Here is a 21,015-nt window from a genome sequence, read left to right as displayed (position 1 = left end):
CGTCGGGAAATAGGCGTAATGGTGTTTGACTCCTGGCCGAGCCAACACAAGCAGGGCTGAGCTGTTTATGTGGCACGTCCACCATAGCTATTAGCTACCGAGTCTGTGCTCGCCGTGTTAACCACGATGAACCCGTGTGGCGTCCCTTATTTTGGGCACTCCGTCATAAGCGAAGGTTTTCAGGGATGCTCAAGGACAGCGAAAACAAAAGCTTGTAGATGGGCTGGCTAGTTTCGGTACTCCATCCCTTTAGTATATCGCTGTAGTCCGGTGGAAACCTTGTATGTCCAAAACCGTTTGTTTTGTATTTATTGTTTTAAAAATGTTTTAAACTAGGGAAAATAGCTATTTTCACTAGTTTTGTGTATGATGAAGCAGGGCTTTACTATAAAAAATAACGTAAAAATTAGAAACTTGAAGATACAAGGTTTCTGCGATGTGACGATATAGTTTCTGCATATCCTATCCTAGATATTAAAATTGCCTAATGGGTGGGCCCCTGCACTGTCAGCCATAAACCATTCCCAAACAACACAGATTTAGAGCGCACCTCGGTCGGTCGGTCGGTGGACCGCAGACGTCACAAACGTAACATGCACTGATGCCACGGTTCGGTCGGTGGACAGTGGACTGACACAAATAGAAACGGTTTCCTAACAACCGCAGGCCGCCGTCGAGGCGGCTCCTGCAACGCACAGTGGGTGTGAGGGCTGCATAGCGGCCCGAACTCTACGTAGATGTGAGGGCCGAAACTCTAGTACAGGGGTCTTCAATGTTTTCAGGCCAAGGACCCCCACAACCTTTTTCAGAGATTCCACATTTTAATTGTTTGACAGCACAATCATCAGTGTATTTTCGATTCCTGTCAATGTGTGTTTTCAGATATTTAACCACTTGAACCGTCATTACTTTATAAACTTGACCTTTCACTCTGTATTCTTTGCCGAAAATAGCCGATCTACAAGCTGCGAGGCGTTGTGAGCTTGTAGATCTGCTATTTTTGGCTAAAGTTCTCAGAATATGGACGCTAGGGTTCAAGAGGTTAATATAAAAAAGTAAATTTGTTTTCCTACCACACAAAGATTTGGAGGACCCCCTGTAGTAACTCTGTCGCAGTGCGACGCGTTTTGAGCTTGTAGATCTGCTTTTTTTTGCTATTTTTGAATTGGAAATCCTGAATTAATTTTAGTTTTCTTTTTTCATTGGAATCCTGAAAAGTATTTTTTTTTCTGTACTAGTCATTAACACGTTGCAAGCCGCGGCAGAACCCTCTGAACAGAGGTAGCGCCGAAGAAATAAGCCATTTATTTACAAACATGTTTTAAAAAAACAAAGCCCACATGATAACAACACGTACTGGAGTGCTCGACACAGCGTACATATTCATCCTGCAGAGGTCGGCGATCTTACTTTGGCGAGGCGGAGGGGAGATCAATTCCATTCGTTTACGTGCGGCGAAGCAGGGAAAGGAGCGATAGAGAAGCGGCGCCCGAACGTGATTGAAACCGCGATCCACGAACAGAGACAAAGACCAGCCATCTTGTTTGAGCTTCTTGCTGAGTTTCAACACTGGGGAGAGGATGAGGCTCCTCCTGGCCAGCCATCCATCCAGAATGTGAGTCAACGGCGTGGCCTGCTGGATATTAGGAGTATCACACCCAGCACCAGAAAATGACTGTCAGAGCATATTAACCCTTTCAGATCGCTCCAAAAAGACACAGAGAAGAATTTCCGATGTTTTTTTTTTTTTAATTATAATTTATATCAAAAGTCCGGGAATAGACGGCGTGGCTGATGGGACCCAGTAGGAAGTCCGAGGGAGTACGGCCAGGCTTAGAAGGTGTTAAGCTACTAATATAGACTGAAGTAATCAAAGCGGTTCATGTTTGCATGGTTGGAGTTAATAAAAGCTGAAATCATTAACATATCGGTGTTCCGATATTAACCTGTGGGCCGCATTAAGTGAAGGTGGGGGCCGCATGTGGCCCCCGGGCTGCCAGTTGCCCATGTATGGTCTATACTATATGCCTACTTCTTGGCATGACTCCATATAAATGAGCATTGGGCAGAGGAGAGCATGTCTTACGTATAGGTTAGTGAGGCCCTTGAAGTCCTTCTCTTTGATCTCGGTGATGCGGTTGTTTTGCAGGTCCAGGAACTTGGTGTCGGCAGGGATGTTGTTGGGAACCTCAGTCAGACCTGAAAAACCAACGTGAAACCACAGTAAAACATTTATCCAAAATAGGGATGGGACAATAATCGTTATTTGCGATAAAAAACACTCACGATAATCGTATCGTGGCGATTTTACATATTTTTGTGAAATTATCCTCCGTCATGCACTGGGAACAATTCACTTTTATTTGCCGAGCTGCATATCCAGTTCCCTCTATTATAATTGGTAAAACGTACTTATAATATACTGTACGTTCTTGATACAGTCTTTTTTTCACTCTCTACCAAGAGAATAGCCGATCTACAAGCTCACAGCGCGTTTTGAGCTTGTAGATCTGCTATTTCTTGACAAATGTTACGCCCCAGGATAATGGATGTTGGGGATATTTTGATTATCGCGTAAATCGCAATTTCTTTGGTCACAATAATCGTGACATGACATTTTCATATCGTCCCATCCCTAATCCAAAGCCTCCTCCAGTTCATACAGAATTTGACTTTATGAACTACTTACACCAATATGAATGATGGTGGCAATGACAACAGTGTGATCTGAGGTCAGCGGATAGTTATGTTTTCGTACAGTTTACTGTATATGTTTTGAGGATGTGGTGTGCTGAAAATCCTGTTTGGAGCGAGTAATCTGTGCTCAACCCTCATTATTCCATTCACAAAACTCATGACTTTCTTTGCCACGTTGGCAAATGATTGTAGCATTTGAGTTTTGCTTTGTTAGTTCCTTGGTTTGGGTCGTCACTGTCTGGCCAAAACCTCGCGCGCATTTGTAAGCCTTTGTTAACAACAATAGTGGAGAGAGATACAGGAAATGTGGAGAGAGTAGGGGAATGACCTTCATCAAACGCTCCAGCCGGGCTGGAAACAAACCAGCCACTCGCTGATCAAGGGATTTCGGTGCCCATGTGGAATGCTGACCACCAGGGACGTGCAGAGAATGTTAGAGAGGCAGGGGCTGAAATTTCTAAAAGGGCCTTTTGGTGAAAATATAAAAAATAGCACACCTCCAAACTCAAAGCATGTCGCAGTGTGACGCGCTGTGAGCTAGGAGGTCTGCTATTTTCGGTACTTGATACCACACTGAACTAAGATGTGTGTAATGTGTAATTCTGTAAGATGCTGCATTCAAGTTCGGGAGAGTTTGGACAAGGCAATTCTCTTGAAAGCTGCCTTCAGGTAGGCTATGGCATGGAGAGAGGGCATTTGCATTTCTTTCACCATAGTAAAAACTGCATTCATGGTCTGGAGAGGGCACTTTTTTTACAGACGGATAAAAGGGCAGGGACTCAAGCCCCCTTTGATGTCTATGTGTGCACGTGCCTGCTGACCACTTTGCTATCGGGTCACCCCAGTTCCTTGGTTGTTGTTTTGTGTGCGTTTGGAGGAAAAGGGGGAGGGTTAGGAATGCGCGGAATGAGCTATATTTGTGTGTTTGTATATTCTGTGTCCGTTTTGATGTTTGCGTTGCTTTCGAAAGAAATCCATTTTCTATTTACAGATAAACGCTGTCATATTTCATTGTGAAGGGACATCATAACGACCGTGGTATTCTGGGTCAGTGGGACTGTTGCACTGTGACTGTCAGGACATCTTAGTCATCCCTCGACCAAGGGGAAACAAAACAGCTGTGTATTATTCTTAACCCTCCATCAGAACTGGGGATTAAAACCAATCACACGTTGCCACACGCAACGTGGAAATAAGCACCCTCACAGCCTGGCCTGCTTTGTTGTTCTAGAAATAGAAAATGCCTAAGACACGACCATGGAGGTCTAATAGCCGTGCATGGGGTATTACTGATGAGTCATATACATGCACGCACGCATTTGCAAACGCACACACGCACACACACACACACACACACACACACACACACACACACACACACACACACACACACACACACACACACACACACGCAGGCACACACACACACACACACACACACACGCACGCACACACACACGCGCGCATGCAATTGCCTCCTATAACAGATGGGGACACCAGATGTTTCCCAGATGGTTTTGATTCGACTGAAGTCCCAAACGAAGTCCCTTAAATGCCATTAACAGAATCACACATCAAATAAAACGGGCATAGGAGGAACCCTGACACCATGACACACGCATGTGTGCATTATGTGTTAATGTCATATGCGGTGAAGTCACTTATTCCCATGCATGGTTTATGGTTGTTCACATCTAACACGAAATACACTCTGGGGTTAACAAATCACCAATTGACATCAAATGCTATGGGAAATCAAGAGGGGTTTATACTAAATGTAACAATGAACCACTTGAACCCTAGCGTACATTTGGCAAAAATAGCGTTTGTTCAGCTAAGAGATTTGGTATAGAGTGGAAAAAAATTATGGAGGCTGGTATAGAACCATGGTCTCTGGACAATTCAGTAGGCTATGGTTAAGATTTAAGTGGTTAAATATACTTTAGTCAGGAAACCTCACGTCAAAGTAGATTTTACCATTTATTGCAACAAATGGAATACAGTTAAACCTGGCGTTAAAGGGCTCCAAGTTCGGAGATGTGAATGCTATGCAAAAACCCCATAGGGATAAAACAGTAGTACAATAGCAATACATTGAGATATTAGCTTGAACATCACTGTGCTCTGACATCACTGTGATGTCAGGGAAACCACACTAACAGAATCCATTCTATGCCCATATAAGGAGTTCCCTGATGTCATCAATATTAAGCCCATATCTAACAGGACTTCATATGGGAATGCCCATATATGGAGGCCACATCGGCCACATACCACACTAACAGAATCCATATACGGTCAAGACAGCCCATATCTGTGTGAATGGTTCTACAGACAGGGATCTCCATGTATGAGCATAAAAGGGATTGTACGTATGATGACAGATGTCATAGACATCATTGGACTTTCACATAACGAATAACTGAGTAAGCATGTTTGGGCTCTCACAGCATATCTCCATATACAGTACATGGATCTCCATATATGGGTACCAGGGGTCTCCATATAACTGGTCCGATATACATCACTGGCCAGATTGTCGCCCTATCTATCTATCAATACAAACCACTGATCATCAAGTAATGTATTCATGAAGACACATGGAGAAACGCTCTGATGTGCCATGTGGCTCACTTTAGTTTAAGGCATCACACTGTACACCTGCCTCTCAAGCCCCGTTCAGGGGGGCGTGTCTGGAAAAACGAAAACCAGCAGCAGCACGCTCACTGGACGAAAAAAAAAAAAAAAAAAAAACACTGATCATTAACAAGACCACATCAGGGAGCTGTGTGTTAAGATGTGGCCAGGAACCAGACAGGCCTGGTTAAAGTGAACCCCCATCAGGGCAGGCCTCCGCGGGGACCACAACCATGATTCAAGCCTGCCTGCCTGCCAGTCGCCCCAAGGCTTGGGATCCGTGTCTGCCACTGACCACGTCTGACTCAAAAAGGATTCTAGCCAGAGCTGTCTATCTGTGGGTTATGTTTAGATGTATGACTGTGCCTTCACTGACCCACACCCTTCCATCCATGTCATCAGGCAGGGATCAAACCCTTCGGCACCTCGCCCTGATGTTAGGCTCCAATCGCCTTTGACTCAAGTTCTGATGTCCCTGGTAATGTAGCCTTTTAGTCAGACATGGCCAGTAGCCTTCATCAGACAGCAAAGATTAAAATGGTCGAGGTGAAAGATCAAATGGACTCAAATGGACTTTGATTCAGTTCTGTCTTACAATCGGGTAACCACATGAACCCCAGTGTCCCCATTCTGGGGTGTGAACATTCAGCAACGTTTTGGTGTAGAGGAAAAAAAGGAGGAGGTCTAACAAAGGTGTATTAATGCAAAGCGCTAATACCGCTTCAGCAGGAAGGATATGATTATTCAAAACATGTTGCAAGTGACCCGGAGGTAAATGTGTTTGTCTCTGCAGCGAGAAATATTTGCATTCCACACCTGTAGTCTTTAATCATGCGAGAAGCGAACCCTCACATTTGTGCGCCTACATCACACTTAACACCCACAGACTCGGCCAAAAGCTTTCACCAATGCCCGGCATTGGGAGAATCGAATCCTCTGAACCCAAAACACCCCCTCTTTCCCCGTCCCAGTAAACCCCAATACCACAACGACTCACTCACGTCCGCCCCAAATCCCCACGTACTTACCGCCAGCTGACAAAACTAGCACCCCCAAAAACCCCGGTGCCCCCTAACTACTGTTCAACACAAAGTACTCGACATCATGGGATGCACGCTGACTGAAGTAAGACAGACGCCACAGCCAGAATACATCTGTTCTAAATAAGCACTGACATCTCTGCAAATTACACGCTTCCACATTTACCCGCCATGGATGGAAGTCTGGGAGAGGAAATATAAGCAGCAGCTTGTAAAATGATGATTCAACAAAACTACAGTATTTTACGTCTAAAACACAGACAGGCTTATTAGCCACTAACGGCACATTTTGTATATATTTTCAGAAATCTCTGAGAACTTCAGAAAAGAAAACCACTATAATGACATTGCTAAAATACGGATGCCATGCTAGTTATAGTGAACAGGGGTGGAGAAAAATACTCAAATGTTTTACTTAAGTAAAAGTATTAATACAGCATTGTAAAAATCCAAGTAACATAGTGTGTGTTCTAAAATCCATCAAAATATACTTAAAGCTATACTGTGTAAGATGCTCAACTAGTGGTCAGTAGCCCTATAGCAAACCGCGGTCGCGTTCGCGTCTTTCGCCCGTTTTTCGTACCTTCACACCCCCGCGTCTGCCTCCACAACGCCGAGAGCTATCTTTAGAGGGGTCCCTGGTTCCTGTGCGTTCAGGCATTCCGGAGAAACGGACTACTTCACCCTGCCTGGTAGGCGAGATTACCTTTTGAGTAAAGAGACACACGGGCGACTACAAATATGGCGACCCCACTTCAAGATGCGCTGTGATTGGCCGGTAGTGTACCATGTGTGCATGATCGGCGATGTGATTGGGCAACGTATACACAACGTATACAGATGATGCAGATTACGTCATTTTGGCGCGAAATCCGGTCCACGGCCAGGATCATAGAAAACATATAAAGAGAAGGCTTCAGAAGCTGAAAATAACGGAGTGGGTGTTCTAAAACTTTAGCGATTTAACAGTTAGGACAATTTTAAGATTTGTTTTATAAAAAAAGTTACATGGTACAACTTTAAAGTACCAACTACCAACAGTAAAATGTATTCAAAAAACAGAGACCAACCGGGTGCTCAAGGGAGATACAAGCGTTTTAAAAAGTATGTGGTGCTGCTAGGATCAGTGGGAAAAAGACTGTTAAAAAAGGAAGAGGAGATCTTGTACTGTAGATCTATAACCTACAAACAAAGACTATCATTATATATCATTATACTGCATATGAACTGTACAAGTGCCCGTAGATGCAAAGTGATGCATATGCAATTAAACAGAGCGATGGGTGTAAATGCATTAAGACAAGCCCAACTCTATGAAAGTAAGAAAAAACAAAAAAAACGTTCATATTCAAGCCCAAGTTAACAAGCAATGTCTTACTTAGGCTCTGTTGATACACAGACTGTCAAGAAACAGCTCTATAATTTAACCAAAAACTGCAGGTTTTGGAGTCTGACTTTGTGTGATCCTACGCACGAGCACACATCTGTGTACGTGCGCACATGATGGCCACGCCTGCATAAGACGCATGTTTTAAAAGAATTCCACACTAGGCAGTTTGTGGGTGATCACAATCAACCCATGATTACAGAAGGCCAAAGAACGCTTCACATAAGCAATAAAATCTTCAAAATACCAATCCACACACACAGGTCTGCTAACTGTGCAGAGGAACAGACAGTGTAACCTACTGTAGGCTTTAATTGACTTTGCAGTGTGCAGAAGAGTTGATACAATTTATAATTTGAGCAACTTACTTGTCAACAAATGACAGGGTAAACCGTCAAGTAAATAGAATGCAAATAAAATGCAACAAAATATAACTAGGTTACGAAGGTAAACGTCAAAGCATCTGTCTAAACGACTTGCTATCTACAATCTTAGCGTTTGTGGTATTTCTAACTTACTTTGCTCCGTTAGTTTGATTCAGACTCATCAAGTCTGATCGATAATTAATTATTTTCCTGTCCAAGGCTGCGGGACCACTTTGATCACTGGGTAATTATCGATGATGCAGTGAATTCAAGAGTTGGATTGAGGTGTTAGACCGCCACTACTGATTTCCCGAGCGCGGCACGGGTGCGGCTCACCACTACAAGAGATGGGTCAAATGCGGAGAAAAATCTTGCATACAGCAATGTACTGTGTATGTGACACATAGCAGGAATCTTAATCTTAATTCTCTGTGTAAAATAACAGGTTTCTTTGCTTGTATAAATGACTATCAAGATAAACTTCATGCACATCGTAAATTTTTCTTTAGCTCTCCAAACACTCCAGTCTTGGATTTCACTGCAAAGCTTTTCCAATGCTCTGATTGGCAACAGGATATTAAACCATTGAATATATATTATTGAATATCATTTGTATGCAGGTTTTTGATTGATATTTTCTTTAATAATTTATATATTTCTTCCATAATTTGTATGTGATTTATCGATCCTCCCAAATTGCTTATGACCCTCAGTCCTACTCCTGACCGTCATATCTAAACATCTACAGAGAACACATGGCTTTCTCATCTCCATTCCTCCATCCCTTTATCCTCCCATCCGTTGTTGTCATTCCAAGAACAGCAAGAAGGAAGTCCTTAAGGACAGTGAGGAAATTACAAACCTTTCATCTCCACCAGATCAAAGTGTCTCTTCTCGCATTAGTTCCATTATCCTTCCACTCTCATCCATCTCTCTCTCTCTCTCTCTCTCTCTCTCTCTCTCTCTCTTACTTGCCTCTTTTAGGCCAAAGGCAGGGTGTAAAACACTGTTTTATACCCTGTCTGTCCGTCCGTCCGTCCATCCGTCCGTGTGTGTGTGTGTGTGTGTGTGTGTGTGTGTGTGTGTCTGTGTCCGTGTCCGTCTGTCTATGAGCAGCTAATCTCCGGCACCATCGCAGCAAAGGAAAATAAAATATTACTCCAACATATTTTGTCTGAACATCATGCAAATCAATACGCAGTGTCTCTATAGTCATTAAACGAAACAGGTCTTTCAGATTTTTCATATTCCATCCTGATTGGCTAAGATTGGCTTCCAAAGTTTGCAGGAGTGCTCCGTTTTGTCACCTCAAATAATTAATGCAGCGTCCGATTGCGGTGACAAGCACATTCGTGCACATTGAGGAATAAATGCCACCCTTTTGATATTTCCCTATTACACCTCCACCAGGAGTTTTGCGAAACACATTTTTTGATATTACTACCACAGATTTTGTCCAAACATCACGCAAATCGGTACACAATATCTCTATAGTCATGTGATCAAGCTGGATCTGTGCGATTCTTCATATTCCATCAACATTGCTGGCCCACAATAGCCTACCTCAGTGGTTCTCAACCTTTTCAGGCCGTGACCCCCAAAATAATCATATTTTAACTGGGGAACCCCCACCCTGATGAGCACTAAGAGTTGAGGCCTTACATTTTGTCTAACACGGTTCTATTGTGAAAATAGCAGATTGAGGTGTTGTGAGGCGTTGTGATCATGTAGATCAGCTATTTTCACAAATTCTTCCTCTAATATTAGACAATTTGGACAATGTTTAATTTGTCATTTTAGAGGTATTAAGTCCTTAACACCTTCTAAGCCACGGGGAGCCCCTTAATGTTAAAACCGTACTATATCGCACATCCCCCCAGGGACTCTCAGCCACGTCGTACATTCCCGGACTTTGTCTTTAAAACCGGAATAAAAGCTTTTGATCCGAAAATCGGCGATCGTCTAACCTTCCCTAGTCACCACTCGTGCACTGATAGCTCATGCAGACCGTGCATGAAGCAGAGGTGACGTCAGCGCCTCTCCTTCTCCAAGGCTACTCCCAGCCATCCGTTTGCTGTCTGCACACTCGAGCTCCTACAGCAGCCATGCTTGGGGCTATGCTAGCGAAACTTTTCAGTTCTGTTCTTCAGTCACACATGGACTATTTGCGGGGACATTTACGTGAAAGGATCGCGCACGCGAAACGCACGGGGACATCGACGATCGGCCAAAACCCCCATTCTATCCCAACGGAAATCGAGAAAATCATGGTGAGTTACTGGCCTGGGGAAAAAAAAAAAAGAAAAAACAGCGGCGCTGTTCAAGATGGAGGGGCTGCGGGGTCATGTTTATAAACATAATATTATGTCTCAGATCACAATACAATAATAGAAATTTCACGGCTAATCTACCAACCACCATTCTATTTCGGACGTCAAGGTGTTAAATTGTCACGTTAGAAAAGTGCAGATACCCTCTATACAATTACACTTTATGTTGGTTTGTTTACTGTTGAGTGAGAAAACAATGTGGCACATTAAGTTAATCATCTGGGGAACCCCCCAAAATAATTTGGGGACCCCCCTGGGGGTCCCGACCCACAGGTTGAGAACCATTGGCCTACCTGACCTGGCGGAGACCTGTGCTCCGAGTATTGCTTTAGTTTGGTCTCTTTTTCTTCCCTTTCTCTCGTTTCCCTTCTCTCTCTCTCCCTGTTGCACCCTCCGTCCACACACAAAACCAAGTCAACAACGCCAAATCCCTCAAAGAGATGCCTTTCTTTATCAAAATACACACCAGTGTGATCCTGGGAGGAATTCCAGCTTTAGATAACGGACAAAGAGGGCCTAGTTCTCTACTGTACGAAAGTCACGCAAAGCTCAGCTTCAGTATTTTCAGCTCTACTGTACCTCAATCATAGTAGACCAAACTCAATGATTTTATCTGGTAAATCTCTCTCTCTCTTTCTCTCTCTCTCTCTCTCTCTCTAGCTCCTCTCCTCACTGTCAGGCTGGAAGGATAAAGACTGTCGGCATCACTGGACACACAGGCACGCGTGGACACACACGCACGCACGCACGCACGCGCACAGGCACACGCACACACACACACACACACAGTTTCATTTCTTTATTTTTCTTTTTATATTGCTAAATTCAAATTGTATTTCTACCACTTTTTCTAGTCACATGTTCAAATACTGGATTCTGATTGGCTAAATTCCGGAGGTTATGGCAGAACAACCGCCGCAGTTGTGTGAGGACGAGATCAATGCGCCTCAGTGTACATCCGGGGACTTCAGGAGGTAGTCGGAACACCTTTCCCCCAACCAACATATGACGGTCGTAGCGGTCCTATGTTTACTAACGTGCGTACGACGTCGCCGATTTATTTGGATCCAATGCAATCCGCCAACTTTAAAGCCCCTTTTCTCTGAACCTATGCCTTTCTGGAAGCGAACAGCCTCTATTTACGGCCGGAACGGTACTTCTAACTGACGTTAGCTTAGCTGTAAGCTAGACGCATGGATTAGTATGGAGTTGGCGCCATCTGTTGGTGAGTAGAAGATGTTGTTTGTAGAACTATCTGCTGTCTCGCGGAAGTTTTATAGGCAATAATGATTGTAACTTAAGATCCTTGCAAGTTACAACTATGTGTTTTCTTTCATGTATATGGGAAAAAGTGGTAGAAAAGCTATTTACCACTCGGGGTCGGACATTATGCTCTGATAATGTCCTGTGTGAGGGTGTTATCGGACTCGGCTTCGCCTCGTCCGATCACCCCCTCACACAGGACATTATCAGAGCATAATGTCCTCTCACTCGGGGTAAATTGCTTACGCGATATACAGTGAGGTTCTCTTACAAAGCCCTCCAAGGGTTTCTTACCTCACCACCACACAACAACTAACCGTCACCTTTCTCAGGAAAGAACTAGCATACTATTCATAACGTATACATTCCGTTGTGCAAATCAAAAATCACAACACTCACCCAGGTCAGAGCACTGGACCACCCGGAGCTGGCAGTGGCAGCCGAAGGGGCACACGGGCGCCCCGGGGCGGGGCAGCAGCTCCTCTGACACGCCCGAGCCCTCCTCCTCGTCCCTCATCATGGGCATCGCCATGCCGTCGGCGTCCATGCTGTCCATGGCGAAGTCCCAGAAGCCTCTCTGCTCGAAGGGCAGCGCCGAGGACGGGCTGATGGGCAGCCGCGCCAGGCACAGCAGCAGCAGGAGACAGCAGTGGGGCAGCATCTTCAACAACCTGCAGGGGTGGCATTAAGTATGGGACAATAAGCAATATTATCGTTTATCGTGATAAAACACACTCACGATAATCGTATCGTTGCGATTTAATTTATCGTGAAATCGTCCTCCGTCATGCACTGGGATCAATTCACCTTTTATTTGCTGAGCTGCATATCTGGTTCTGGTACCATTTAAACCCTCTATTGGTAAAACATACTTATAATATACGTACTTGATAGGTTACAGTCTTTTTTTACTCTGTACCAAATCTCTTTGCCAAAAAATAGCCGATCTACAAGCTCACAACACATTGCAATGTGTTGTGAGCTGGTAGATCTGCTATGTTTTGGCAAACATAGGATAATGGATTTTGTCACAATCATCGTGATATGAAATGTTCATATCATCCCATCCCTAGTTGACATGGAAGAATGGCATGCATGAAATATATACACAAAACAGACTCTGTATACAGCTTGTGTCTTCGGTCAAGGACCCCTTAGCCGAGAGAGAGAAAGAGAGAGAGAGAGAGAGAGAGAGAGAGAGAGAGAGAGAGAGAGAGAGATGAAGCAGGGACCCCCTAGCCTGGCATGAATCTCTGTATGGAACCTGCATTTCCAAGGGGGGAATAAAATGCCTCTGGTGAAAAAGCCGCCCATACATGGGCCCTGACAACTACAGAGGGAGTGAAATCCAATGAGGGCATTTTTTATTAAATCTTTTGCAATGGCAGATTCGTCTGGTTTTCAGGCTAGGGACCCCAAACTACATGTGGTGTAAAATTGTTTTGCAGATTTAACTTTTCCATAGATTTCATGGATAATTGATTAATGGTTTCCTGTTGAAATAAGCTTAGTCTTTTCATGGATCTCCTTTTAGTAGACCTTGTACCAGTGAACTGTACAGTCATGAAACTGTACATTTTCTCTCCACAACAAACCTCAAACAAAGACAACAATAGCCAATCTACAAGCTCACAACACCTTGCAGCGTAGGCAACAGTTCCAGCAGAGAATCCAAGACTTCCCTACTGCATGTGGCCACATTCAAACTCTGGAGATCCCGAGGGCATATCCAGGGCAACGTGGAGATATAATCCTCCCATCTGGTCCTTGGTCTGCCGCGGCGCGCGGTCTCTCCACCCAGCTGGATGCGCACGGAGGACTTCCCTAGGGAGACGCCCAGGAGGCATCCGCACCAGAGGCCTGAACCACCTCAACTGGCTTCTTTCCATTGTAAGAGGAGCAGCGGTTCTAATCCGAGTCTGATTGATTGATTGAAGAATTTATTAGAAGTTTGCAATAGAAAAAAGTACAGTTTCATGACAGTACAAATCACTGGTACAAGGTCAACTAAAAGGAGATCCTAGAAAGCCAAGGCTTATTTCCACAGGAACCACACTTTAAGTATCTCATATAACATTGAAAGACAGACGGGTAGAACATAGTACTTTATCTAGGATAATATCAGTTTCAAAAGCATAACATCAAATACAAAGGCATGAAAAAAAAGAAAAAGGGGGGGGGGGGGGCGGCATGGGGGCTTAGTCCCTGGCGGATGACTGAGCTTCTCATCCCATCCCTACTATGGCCCTAAGGGAAATGCCAGTCAGCAACCCTACTGAGAAAACTAATTTCAGCCGCTTGTATACGGAATCTTGTTCTTTCGGTCATGACCCCTGTTTTACCATTGGTGAGAGTAAGAACGAAAATGTACCAGCAGATCGAGAGCTTTGCCTTCTGGCTCAGCTCTCTTTTCATAAAAAAAAACGGTGCGGTATATACAGCAAACTCAGCAGTACCACGCTCGAAATGTATTTAATATCTGTATTTTATTCTCCAGCAAGAGGTCTACAGTGACCAAAATGATGACACCCCTTTCTTGCCAACATGAAAGGAAATTACTACTGAGTGTTCCAGATGTGCATTGGGATTTTGTTGCCCTGCACACTATTATTGCAGCATACCGTATATAACACACAATATGTATTTATTTACTATATCAGCACTCTTTTCCCAATACAGAGGGAAATTCTATACTGTACCATATGATATAGAATTATAACCACTTTCAACATGGCGTCGATATTTTGGGCATGCCATAGGCTACACTTTCTTAATTATCATTTATTTATTTAACTATTTATTTTGGCACGTTTGCAAAGACAGCCAATCTACAAGCTCACAACGAGTCACTTCATCAGCTTGTAGATTGGCTATTTTCGCAATTAATACAAACTAGCCCTTACCCGTTCAAAGATATGAGCTCGGAAATGATGTGCAGTGTGTGGGTTATGGGATGTGCACTGTGCACACAGTATATGAGGGATGGAAAGTAACTTTAACTGGTGCTTGCATGCTAATATGTAGGAGCATCAATGTAAGAAATACCCGTTCCATTTAACGGCTACAGAGATACTGTGTACCGATCTGCATGATTTTTGGACAACATCTGTAACAGGGCCAGAACCCCCCCCCCCCCCTCGCCCGCCCGCCCGCCTGCACACACACACACACCCCCCCCCCCCACCCACCCCACCCCCCCCGTGTGTGTGTGTGTGTGTGTGTGTGTGTGTGTGTGTGGGTTTGTGTGTGATTGTGCATGGCCTGAACAACAGCGCCCCTCCCTTAACATGTGTGGTCACAAAAGGTACTGTAGGCTAAATAGATATAGATACACCATAAAAATGCTAATATACAGCATACGATTTGTGAAAGTGACAATCGGCCTTCACAGTTATGTCAGGTGTGTTCATATGCTGATAGTGATGCGATTTCAGATCAATTGCTCCAGCCACCGAGGAGAAACGCTGTGACAGACAGACACTCACTCACTCACTCACTCACTCACTCAGACATTCGCAAAGTTATAGTATAGATGGACCTTGATATTTTGACTGGAAAACCAATCAAGCATCAGGACAGTGCAGGCAAGCACGGAAGTCAAGAATGGTTCCCGTTCTCATTCACCCTCCAGTCTCATGTGTTCACAATCTAAGCCATGAATGTCAATTCTAACGGTTCCGTCTATAGACTCTAGAGCAGGCGGTCCCTCCACCTCCTGTAGTAGTCTTCATTATGACAGCCTGTTAACCCATTAAGGGATAGTTCACCCCCAAAATTACTTTTTTTCTATCGATTACTCACCTCATGGAGACTACTTGAATTCGTGGATATCTTTTTGTTTTTTGTTGCATTGCTAAGCCAATTATTTGAGGAGACTCTTTGTGTCTCCATAAGCAGGCTCTTTGTGTCTCCATAGGGAACCACTGCTGGTCAGCTTAGGAATGCGACAAACAAAAAGATACCCATGAATTCAAGTCTCCATGGGGTGAGTAATCGATAACACAATCCCTTTACGACCGGAGACCTTAGTCAGTAGCTCCCAAACCTTTTCGTGTCAAGGACCCCCGAATCCATATGACTGCGGAGCACCCATCTGAATTTCTTTTGTGCCAGGGACCCCCAGAAGAGAAGACTTGTGTTAAAACACTTTCGCCAAAAAATAGCAGATGTACAAGCTCACAGCGTGTCGCTTCGTGCCACACGGATGATGCTATAATATAGCTAAAGTCTAAAATGGGGCAATTGTGCGGATCCTTGGATTGCTTCACGTTTAATATCTTAAAGGTCTTCAACCTTTTCATGCCAAGGACCCCCTAGCTGAGAGAGATGAGGCAGGAACCCCCACTACATATACAATTATACAGATTGACTATGGCGTTGGGAGCTTGTAGATCTGCTATTTTCAGCTAATGTTCTCCTCAGAATAGACAAGCTAGGGTTCAACTGGTTAATGTAAAAACAAAGTTCTTATCACACAAATATTTGGTGGCCCTCCTGTAATAACGCTGAGGACCCCCTAGGGGTCCCGGACCCACTGTAGAATATCCCTGCCTTACGTTATGCCCCCTGAAGGGTTCAAATGTCCATGTCCATGTATCTGCATCTTTGCTGTAGGGGTGTGTGTGTGTGTGTGGGGGGGGGGGGGGGGGGGGGGGTGATCTCAGACTCTGCAACGTGCTTTTGCACAGATTCATCAGATGAGGGCAACGCCAAGGCAAAACATGGTTTGTCTTGGACAGAAAGTGTCTGACACGTATACGGAGTGATGTAGCACAACCCTTGGAATAGAAACTAGAAACACCCTATAAACAGTGTCTCCATTCATACGGAACCCTGGCCTGCAGCACGCCACACCTTGAAGAAAGGGAAACGGACAGAATTAAGACTGGGAAGCTGGAGGCTGAGAGGGGAGAGTAGTAGAGCTGTTCCTATAGCGATGCCAGTATCGGGAAAGAAACACAGATAGATATACTGCCTTAAGTGCTGGTATTGAGCAGAGGTGTAAAGTAACTAATAAATATGGAAGCAAAAACCTGACGTATTTAAAATGAAATGGCAAATGCGAAAATGAAATTGAAATAAAATAATTGCTTTTTAATGTTCAGGAAATGGACGCATTTTTGGAGACAAAAATGAATGTAAAATGCAATGGTGTTTACATTTTCCATATACAGGAGCTCATTCTATGACTAAATTAAAATTATAAATAAAAGATCATTTGAATTTGAATTTTGAAAAAATGACAGCTAATTTGTTGACAATATTAAAATGAAAATGCAATTTTGAAAATGAAAATGAAATACATAAATGCTTTTTAATCTTCAGACAATGAAAGCATTTCTTTAGACAAAAATGAATGTATAATGCAATAGCATTTCCAATTAATGTACAGTTGTGCTTATTCTATGACAGAATTAAATGTATATAAAAGGTCATTTGATTTACCATTTTCAAAAAATGCCACGCTAAATAATAGACAATATTAAAATGAAAAGGCTGTTTCGAAAATGTAATTTAAATAAGGGTAATGCTTTTTATTTTTAAGCTAATAGATGCATCTTTTGAGACACAAACGAATGTATAATTCAATAGCATTTACATTTCATCTCCATGTGTGCTCAATCTATGACAGATTGTAAAAGCAAACGCAAACCACATTGCTATTTCATTTTCAAATTGTAGCCGCTCATAACCTGACAGAATTCAAATGGTCCTTTGGCTAAAGTGATGGCGCAGGAAAGTGACGTCACAGGAGTAATCCTTCAACGCTGCCTGCTTATAACCTTGACATACCCAACCGTACAGTAGGTGGCGCATGACGCGCGTGACTGCACTCACTCACTGACAGACAGACACTCACCCAGTGGAGATCCAATGGTCATAGTAGAAGGATCTGATCTGATACATTGCAAGTAAGAATCAAACATTTTTCCACATCATGTGATTTAATTTATCCCTGCCCAGCTCAACAACTATGGAATATCAACTTGGCAGAGCAGTGGTGTAAAGTAACTAAGTACATTTACTTAAGTACTGTACTTAAGTACAGTTATGAGGTATTTGTACTTAACTTGAGTATTTCCAGTTTTCAATACTTTTACTTCTACTCCACTTCATCTCGGTTCCAAATATTGTACTTTTACTCCACTACATTTATTTGAAAACTTTAGTTACTAGTTACTTTGCAGATATAGCCTACATCATTATATTATAAAACATAGCCTACATAAATGCACTTTAGCCCTATTCTATGATCTACAAGCTCACAAAGCGTCGCGATGCGACGCGTTGTGAGCTTGTAGATCGGCTTTTTTCAAACATTTTGTACTTTTACTTTTGCTACTTTAAGTACATTTTAATGCCAAATAATCAAATACTTCATACTTTTACTCAAGTACATTGAATTCCAGACTTTTATAACGGAGTACATCTACATTGCAGTATTGATACTTTTACTTAAGTACAAGATGTGAGTAGGCTACTTTTTCCACCAATGAGGCAGAGCAGTTAACCCCATTTTGCGCGGGGGGGGGCGCGGCGTCGTTGTCGCGGGGGGGGGGGGGGGGGGGGGGGAGCGTTGTGAGCTTGAGTGAAGCTCGGCCAGTCCTGCACGTGTGTACACTGTCTGCCACCTTTTTCTTTTTTTTACACTGTCTCTGTCTGCCACGCGTCTGGCCGTTAAGCAAGCCTGTCCCTGTTCCGGTCTGGTTCCGGTCTCCCCAAGCCCCCTGTGATTGGCTGAACCGGACGTAGGGAGCGCTCGGTTGTAGTCACTTGGACCGCGCGAGGTGCACCAAACGTTGCGTTTATCGTGCGCTTGCCCAGGCCTTACGGCCTGGGCATAAATATAACGATTGCATTCACCACAGCTTCGTAACTCGCGCGGCCGGCCCGCTCTTCGCGGCCACTCGCGCCTGCGGCGCTCGGGGGCGAAGAGCAGGACCAAGGTCCGCTGGCCTTCGCGCCGCTTGCAATGTCGTGGACAGTAACTGGCTGGCGTATCTAACCATAAAACGAGCGCTCCCTTCATAGACTAGATTGCGAATAGCTTCCTCGCGTCTGCCACCTACTGTGTTGAAGGTTTACTCCTATGACGTCACTTTCCTGCGCCATCACTTTAGCCAAACGACCATTTGAATTCTGTCATGTTTTCAGCAGCTACAATTGGAAAATGAAATCGCAAATGGGATTTGCATTTGCTTTTACAATCTGTCATAGAATGAGCACACATGGATATGAAATGTAAATGCTATTGAATTATACATTCATTTGTGTCTCAAAAGATGCATCTATTAGCTTAAAAATAAAAAGCATTACCCTTATTTAAATTACATTTTCAAAGTAGCTTTTTCATTTTAATATTGTCAATTATTTAGCGTGGCCTTTATTGAAAATGTTAAATCAAATGACCTTTTATTAAATGGAAATGCTATTGCATTTTACATTCATTTTTGTCTCAAAGAATGCTTTCATTGTCTGAAGATTAAAAAGCATTTCTCTATTTCATTTTCATTTTCAAAATTGCATTTTCATTTTAATATTGTCAACAAATTAGCGGTAATCTTTTTAAAATTAAAATTGAAATGATCTTTTATTTATAATTATAATTTAGTCATAGAATGAGCACCTGTACATGGAAAATGTAAACGCCATTGCATTTTACATTCATTTTTGTCTCAAAAAATGCGTGCATTTCCTGAAAATTAAAAAGCAATTCTGTTATTTCAATTTCATTTTCGCATTTGCCATTTCGTTTTAATTACGTCAGGTTTATGCTTCCATAAATATAAGCACATTTTCTTAGGGATATTTCACTTCCAGGGCAACTCTCCAATGGGCTTCTCCACATACACCATTGTAACTTCAAACTCCATTTAACCATAATAGATTCATTAAAAACACCCATTATTTTTTCTGGTGATTCATACTACCCTCCTAATACGTGAGCAGGCCGTGTTTTTTCCATAACTTTTTGTCATTTATTTTTAATAATGATTTGGGAAAATGGAAAAAATTAAATACAAAAAATTATTATTAAAAATAAATGAAAAAAGTTATCGAAAAAACACGGCCTGCTATTAGGTATGAGTATGAGTCACCAGAACAAATAATGGGTGTTTTTAATGAATCGATCATGGTTAAAATGGAGCTTGAAGTTACAATGGATGTGTATGGGGAGCGGCCCCGGGCCTGGAGGGCATGATAACATTTACATCAAATATCTAAATATTGAATCAAGGGTTCCCTGAACCCTTGATTCAATATTTAGATATTTGTTCATAAAAGCCTGATTAGACGATAAAATGACCAAAAGTTTTTTGATGAAATATCCCTTTAAGTACACTTTTGATGTATTTGTACTTTGCTTGAATATTTCCTATTTCCAAAACTTGTACTTCTTCTCCACTACATCTTGCATCCAAATGTGTACTTTTAGTCCATTACATTTTATTTGAGAATATTAGTTACTAGTTACTTTGTAGATTGATTATTATTATAAAACATAATTACCCACTTCAGCCCTACAGTATGTACATTTTGGCCATTTGAAAATAGCCGATCTACAAGCAATTGTGTGAGCTTTTTGTAGATCTGCTGTTTTCTATCTGCGGGTGTCGCAAATTTTTGGAGGTATTTAGTCAGAAATACGAGTATTGAGCGAGGGCATTGAGGGCAAAGACGCATTGACTATTTTGAAAGCCAATATAAATCTCCAGAGAAAAGTGCTCACATTCCCTGGTACACCATGCATGCCATGAAGCAGCCCAATCATGGATGAAAAGCACTTCTTCTAAACCAACTGGGGACAGAATGTTACAGACTTCGCTTCCTTGGTCACTAATTTAAATTCTCAAGAGAGAAAGGCATCTTATTATTGGCCAATCAGATGCTGTAGAAGAGACAGACAAACAAAGCGTGTGAGCACGCGCGACGTGTGTGAGTGAGAGTGCGCGTGCGATGCGCCTGCATGAGAAAGAGAGCTTGAGAAACAACGAGTGTTTTAGCCTGCATCATGTCTCTCTGCAGTGTGTGTGCATCAAGTGACATGATACATGATAGACTCCATGATGTCATCACCCAGCTAGCTGAGGTCAGGCACCAGTGGTGTCTACGTGTGTGTGTGTGCGTGCATGACATGTGTATGCGTGTTTGTGCGTGCACGTGTTTAGTATTTACAGTATAGGCATATAGGTGTCACTGGGTGTAATATGAAATAAATGGACTCCCTCCTGGCTTCCAAGTCCCCAAACAGCCTGTCAAAATACATTTAAAATCCACAAAGTCAAGGATTTATC

General features: G+C 43.0%; 1 protein-coding gene across 1 annotated transcript in view; it reads right to left on the bottom strand.

Annotated features, from left to right (window-relative positions):
- Window positions 1-21,015, bottom strand: part of bgnb (biglycan b) — a 47,828-nt gene that overhangs the window by 12,146 nt on the left and 14,667 nt on the right. Inside the window, exons 2-3 of the mRNA XM_080733088.1 lie at window positions 12,119-12,390; window positions 2,087-2,199 (exon numbers count right to left, since the gene is read on the bottom strand). Of these exons, the coding sequence (XP_080589214.1) occupies window positions 2,087-2,199; window positions 12,119-12,380 (375 nt within the window). The 5' untranslated portion in view covers window positions 12,381-12,390. The remainder of the gene's footprint in view (window positions 1-2,086; window positions 2,200-12,118; window positions 12,391-21,015) is intronic.

The sequence above is a fragment of the Nannobrachium achirus genome, assembly GCF_963921795.1.
Source record: "Nannobrachium achirus genome assembly, chromosome: 9".
In the NCBI taxonomy this organism is placed as follows: domain Eukaryota; kingdom Metazoa; phylum Chordata; class Actinopteri; order Myctophiformes; family Myctophidae; genus Nannobrachium; species Nannobrachium achirus.
The sequence above is the reverse complement of the archived record's forward strand: the minus strand, read 5'-3'. Positions and strand labels throughout refer to the sequence as shown.